Here is a 6412-nt window from a genome sequence, read left to right as displayed (position 1 = left end):
CAACAGGCTTGGCAACATCTTCAAATGAAGTTGTGTCCCTAAGAGCTTTCAGGACTGGAACCCCTAATTTTTTTTTTTTTTTTTAAAAGAAGGAAGGGAGATGAATGCAAAGTTGTAAGGTAAGGGCAGTGGCTTCACCTTTGCATTGCACATGTGTGAGAAGCTCCAGGAACCTACTAATTTTGACCCTTGGCAGCTGCTGTGGACGGCTTGCAATTGTGATTTAGTGTGTTTGCTTTGGTGTGCTGCTTGCTAGAGCAGTGCGAAGGACACGGGAGTGTAGCAGGATGGTAAGTAGGAAAGAGGGATCCAAGGTGTCTTTTGCATTGTGCTGGGTGAGGGGGGCTGAGCCATCCAGTGGTGTGTTTTCCTTCTGGGAGGAAGGTTGCTTTTAGTGTTCGGTGCTGTTCCACAATTCTAGGAAGGTTTCCCAGAGCTCTGCCTGGGAATGTGCTTCCCGTGTTGGAGTTCAGCTTCCTTGACATGGGGTGCTTCTGAGCCTATGCAGATAAATATATATGTACTGTATATCACTGCTGGCTGGGTACCCGCATATCTGATCCTAAAGGTAGTGGTTCGCTTCTTGAAAAGAGGTGCTGGGACTTAACGTGCCTCTGGAGAGTATACTTTTTGGAAGCGATCCCTCCAAATCCACCTATGGGTGGGCTGCATTTGCAAGCAAGACATATGCACTCTGCACGTGCCCAGATGCACTTGATGATAATGATTTGTGTGTTTTAGTATACAAAGCAGGTTCTAAGGCCAAGCATTAGATGACACAAAATCCTCATTATGGGGGTAGGAATACCAGATCAGAGATTTGTGTGAGACGTCCAGTCATGCCTGAGCCCCAGTACTTCTCTTTTCAGTTGGTTGCAGGAAATTGCTGTTGAGTTACTGCCAGTAAGAGCTTTATCTTACAATCTGTTTATTTTTTTTTTTAATGGTCCCACCCTGTTTGCTTTTTGCCTTCGGCCCTCCCCACCACTGGAGAGCAGCCCCAAAGAGCTTCTCCAAACCTGAATTTGGTGTTTGGGCTGAAAGGGATTCTGATCCCTGCTCTAGAGAGAGAGAAGCCCTATTTAGCTTAGTGGGCCTTACCTGGCACATACAGCAAAGAGACTCTGTAAACTGGAGTGGGGGAGAAAACAACACCCTGGATATAGTTAAGATCACACACATTCCTTTTCATTATCATGTGACTGACGCACAAGATTTCAGCCAGTCCTATTCTTGTAACTGCATGTGTGTTTGTAGAACTGGGGCGATAAAAAGATAAAGCGTTGATGGAACAATGGCCTAGATCTTGCCAGTTTTAGGGTGGGGTGGGGTTGGTAACAGAATAAACCTCCAATAGCTTTAGGCCTAAGAAATCTTGGAACAGATCACCATCTCTCTGAAAAGCAGGGGAAATGAATGCAGTTGTGAATTACTTCTTATACTCTGCATTAGAAGTGTTTAGAAAGAAAAGTAGAAAGAAAACCCTACAGGTTTGCCTGTCAAAGGGTGCAATCCTATGCATGCTTAGATGGAAAGAAGTCCTACAACTATGCTGGCAGGGGAATGCTTGGAGCTGTAGGGATTTTTTTTTCTGTCTAAACATGCATAGGATTGCACCCTAAAGATGTGTATTAAATATAACAGTAGTTTTCTTTAAAGCATTTTTACCCTGCTGGCCAGCTGAAAAGGCTCCCTGAGTGGCTTACATATGATCAATAGCAAGACAGTTGGGGACCTATGAGTTAGAGCTTAAAAGATACCGAACAAAAGGATAAAATGAGGAGGAGGGAAGAGGAAAAGAAGCCAAAGCGGGCACCAGTTTCTAAAGTTACTGAGCTCTTGTAACGGCCAGATATTTTAATCCCTTCTAATCCAGAGGCCAGATGTACAGTATAGTATTCCAGATGAAACTAAGAGAGGTGTGTTAAACTTGCTTTTGAATCTCAAGCTTTCAAAGCCATTTCATGGCTCTAAGGCAGGGGTGGGCAGAAGGTAGATCTGGATCTACTAGTAGATTTCTAGATGATCTGCAGTAGATCAGTAAGGATTTCTGACTCCCAGTTGTTTTGCCTTCAGCCTCACCCACCCCTGGAATCCAGCCCCTGTGAGCTTTTCCAAAATAGAATTCAGGCTGAAAAAGGTTCAGCTTTCCTGCTTTAAAATGTTCTTAAATGCATATTGTGCTTTTTTAAAAAAGGGATGCCATCCCTTCCTTTACCGAGACACTGTGGTTTGGAAACAGAATTGAAATCCAGAGATAAACCCAGTCGAGTTTGGCTGTCTGAGAGTTGGGAAGTTTTTCGCTTCATCAATATTCCTTTTTGTTTCCGTCCTTCTCTCCTGCCCTCTGCTAAGTTGGTGCTGGTGTTAGGAGACCTTCACATCCCACATCGGTGCAACAGCCTCCCAGCCAAGTTCAAGAAGCTCCTGGTTCCAGGGAAGATCCAACATATCCTCTGTACTGGGAATCTCTGTACCAAGGAGAGCTATGAATACCTGAAGACGCTGGCCGGGGACGTCCATGTTGTCAGAGGAGACTTTGATGAGGTAGAGTGTTGTTGTTGTTTATTCGCTCAGTCGCTTCCGACTCTTCGTGACTTCACGGACCAGCCCACGCCAGAGCTTCCTGTCGGCCGTCGCCTCCCCCAGCTCCCCCAGGGTCGAGTCCGTCACCTCCAGAATATCATCCAACCATCTTTCCCTTGGTCGGCCCCTCTTCCTTTTGCCTTCCATTTTCCCTAGCATCAGCATCTTCTGACGCGTCCCTAAACTGGTTTCCATCTGGGCTGGTGAAGTGACCTGCTGTATCTGCTGGAGGTCTTTAAGGAGAGGAGACGTAGCTCAGAGGAACGGTGGTGCTCCTAGGTTATGTTAGACCTTGGATGTCACGGTCTTAGACGGGCAGCTAGGCCTGGACTTCAAGGCCAAAGTGCTGGGTGCTGCAATCCACCCACCCCTCCCCTAATCACCCAGAGAGCAGTAACCAGGCTTGGAATGAACACCAATGGCCTGAGTTTGTATAAAGCAGCCTTGTAAGTTCAAGGACCGAATCAGAGCCGGCGTCAAGGGTAGGCGTGATTAGGCACCTGCCGAGGGCCCACATCCACATAGCAGGGCCCCACTGATGACAGCCCCCTGGAGTTGCTCCTCCTCTTCACCCTGGCAACCTGCTTGTTCACCTGCCTCTCGCTCTGGCCCCGACAACGGTGGTCGTGAGAAGGGGGAGCTGTGGATGCCATGGCCTGCTTGCTCGCAGTCCGGCAATACCTGTCAAGCAAGCGAGTGGAAGCAATGATGAGAAAGGGGATAAGGAGCCATAGAAGCTGGTGACAATGGCGGCGAGAAGGTAGGTAAACTGAGGGAGGGGGGGCATTGAGGGTGCCTTGCCCAAGGGCCCTCAGAAACTTTGAGCCAGCATTGGCAGCGACAATGAGATAAACGTTCTTGGTTCAGAGGTGTGTTTATTTATTTGTTACATTTATTCCCATCTTTCCTCCAAGGAGCCCAAAGCTCCTCTCCATTTTATCCTCACGATGACCCTGCGAGGTAGGTTAGGCTCAAAGTCGGTGACTGGCCCAAAGCCACCCAGGGAGCTTCATGGCCGAGCGGGGACCAGAACCCAGATCTCCCGGGTCCCAGTCCCACACTCTCACTGCTACACCACACTTGCTCTCCAGTTGTGTGGGTTCATCATGGGGATGGATGATGGGTTTGGCTTCTAAGGCTTTAGCTTTGAACTAAATATACTGGAGAGAATTTGGTTTTTAAACAGAGGGCTCTTGGTACATATTTCTTACCTGTGTTAACAACGAACCATGTTCTTCTTCAGGGCCTCAGTTACCCACAGCAGAAAATTGTCACAGTCGGACAGTTCAGGATTGGCCTGATCCACGGACATCAAGTTATTCCCTGGGGCGATCTGGCCAGCTTGGCAATCCTGCGAAGGCAGCTCAACGTAGACATCCTAATTTCAGGGCACACACATAAATTTGAGGCACTGGAGCATGAAAATAAGTTCTATATCAACCCAGGATCGGCCACGGGGGCCTACCACGCCTTGGAAAGGTAGAGCGATGCCCTCTGTGACAGCCTTCCAAATCTCCAGATGTGTTGGACTAGCTCAGCATCTAGGAAAAAAAATATTAAGGGAGGCACAGAAGGGGCCAAGTACATTTTGGGGAGAGGGAATTTCACGCAAGTCCTGAAATGGGGGCCTGGGACAGCAAGCTACTTGTCTGGGGGTTGCTTATCCCCACCTCTCTGACACCTCCAATGTGTGTGGTGCGAAAAGAATATGTTTGTATTTATGTATTTATTTAAATTGATGTAATGGATGGTTCTACCACCCTTCAATCATTTTTTCCAGGGTGGTTCACAGAAAAAGATATGCTCTGTCTGTCTGTCTGTCTATCATATCTACCCCCCCACACCCGCCCCATGCATAATAATAAAACAAAAAAACAAAAAGAGTATAGAGATGGATGGATAGCTAGCTAGCTAGCATAAAGTCTCATCAAGATTTAAAAAGCTAGGGGGATCTCTGCTTTGTCCCGAAAGCACATTAATGCAGGAAATCTCATGGGAAAACTGTTGTGCCACCAATGATTGAGAAGGGCCTCTCTGAGGTTGCCACGTTCATCTCAGGGGCAGCTTGCAGGAGCAGCTAGCACAGGCCTCCAAAGATGATGTCCATGTGTGGGGTGGGTTGATCTAGGTTTCTCTCCTTCATAGTTCCAGAGGGGAAAAAGTGAGGTGTGGGTAGGTTGAAACCAGAGGATTCTGGGAGAGGATTTCTACAGGTGTTGGCTAAGAAGACTCCACTGTGTACATCTTCCCCACCATCTTGGTTTGCATCAGTCTTGATCACATGTTGATATTCGCACCTTCCAAATGTCCAGTTGGATGATGGGATGCAAATAAGTCAGACCTCCTCTGCTGTATTGTGTCCACTTCTGGCTACCACATTTTAAGAAGGATATGTACAAATTGGAATGGGTTCAGAGCAACTAATGGTGCAATGCTATGCATGTAGGACTTTTTTCTACCTATACAACTCCCAACATTCCCCAGCCAGCCATGCCTCAGCTAGCTAGAACATTTTTCTCTCTAAACATGGATAGGATTGTGCCCTAAGATGATTGGGATTGTGAAAATAAGTCCTATGTGGAAAGGCTGAAAGAGCAGGGTATGTTTAGCCTGGAAAATAGAAGACTGAGGCAGGACATGATAGCGCTGTTCGACTACCTGAAGGGATGTCACAAAGAAGAAGGCAAAGACTTGTTCTCCCTCTGGGTTTCTTGCATTTAGTAGGGGGTTGGATAGATGGCTACAGGGGTCCACCCAACTCTTATGATTCTGTGTATATGCATTGGTGTAACTTAATCTGCCTCCTGTAAAACTCAAGGGTATCCCTCCCTCCTTTGAGCTACATATTCCTTGACTCAACATGAGGGTATGTTTTGGAGGCCAAAGTTCTGCTTCATTATGGCTAGCGTCTTACTGAAGAACTGGTATTGGAAATTTTTCAGTTCCGTTGTAACGTTTCTAACATTAATGTTTTGTTCCTTCCAGAAATATCACTCCTTCATTTGTTCTGATGGATATCCAGTCCTCTACAGTTGTAACATATGTGTACCAACTCATTAGTGATGATGTGAAGGTGGAAAGGATTGAATACAAGAAGTCTTAAATCAAGGTGTTTTCAGTCGGATTTGTTTCGCCTTTAGCTGATCGGTGGTTGCACAAGGGGATTGAATGTATCTCTTCAAATGCAGAGCAATACTTTGCAGGAGTAAAGAGAACGTTTTGTACTTGCTGCTGATCAGGTTCTTTTGCCCTGGGATTCTGGAAGCAATACATTCTGGGAGCAATAAAATGTTGCAAAATAAGCTGTTTCAGTATATATGGTCATGTCTGGAATTGTCCAACACTTATTTAATGGTGGCCGATAGAGAAGAACATAGACTGTTCACATGACATTAACTGTTCATGTTTTTCTTTAGAATAAATATGTGTCTGGAGGAGAAGATATCTGTTTCTTTTAAAGATTAGGAGACAGTGGTGGAAGAGATGGTGTCCTGGACTAGCATTTGAGGAACATCTTAAAAGACTCCTGCCTACAGTAATCTACTGCATACTTAAGAAAACTCTAAGGCAGACTAGTATAGAGGAGTACAGTCTCCCCCACCACTGTTCCTGTGTTTCTAACAGCTACGGGACAGGCACGGCTTGCAGCTTGGTGGGAGGATGCACCTGTTTTGCATGCAAAAGGTTCCAGGTCCAGTCCTCAGGAGTCCGCCCTGCCCCCACAAACCCCTACATAGGGAAAGTGGGGGTCAGGGCTAGGGATTTCTCTGAATCTGACTTGAAGGTTCCCCAACAGATGGGCTTTTTCTGATTCATCACACAGATT

At 46.4% G+C, this 6412-nt stretch overlaps 1 protein-coding gene across 1 annotated transcript; it reads left to right on the top strand.

Annotated features, from left to right (window-relative positions):
* The first annotated feature begins 251 nt into the window (after positions 1–251).
* On the top strand, positions 252–6121 carry LOC146336156 (vacuolar protein sorting-associated protein 29-like). Its single transcript, XM_084819530.1, has 4 exons — positions 252–290; positions 2356–2547; positions 3830–4065; positions 5572–6121. The coding sequence occupies exons 1-4, from the start codon at positions 288–290 to the stop codon at positions 5687–5689; spliced, it is 549 nt and encodes a 182-aa protein (XP_084675656.1). The 5' UTR covers positions 252–287; the 3' UTR covers positions 5690–6121.
* The last annotated feature ends 291 nt before the right edge of the window (positions 6122–6412 follow it).

Source organism: Heloderma suspectum, chromosome 13, assembly GCF_057233095.1.
Source record: "Heloderma suspectum isolate Gila_16-S chromosome 13, 16-S_ref, whole genome shotgun sequence".
NCBI classification, from domain to species: Eukaryota; Metazoa; Chordata; class Lepidosauria; order Squamata; family Helodermatidae; genus Heloderma; species Heloderma suspectum.
Note: the sequence above shows the minus strand (reverse complement) of the source record. Positions and strands in the feature narration are given on the sequence as shown.

Bases quoted from the DNA above. Each gene is read 5' to 3' on its own strand.
- LOC146336156 (XM_084819530.1), top strand. The intron at 2,548-3,829 runs GTAGAGTGTTGT...GTTCTTCTTCAG, and splicing joins TCAGAGGAGACTTTGATGAG to GGCCTCAGTTACCCACAGCA. The intron at 4,066-5,571 runs GTAGAGCGATGC...TGTTCCTTCCAG, and splicing joins GCCTACCACGCCTTGGAAAG to AAATATCACTCCTTCATTTG.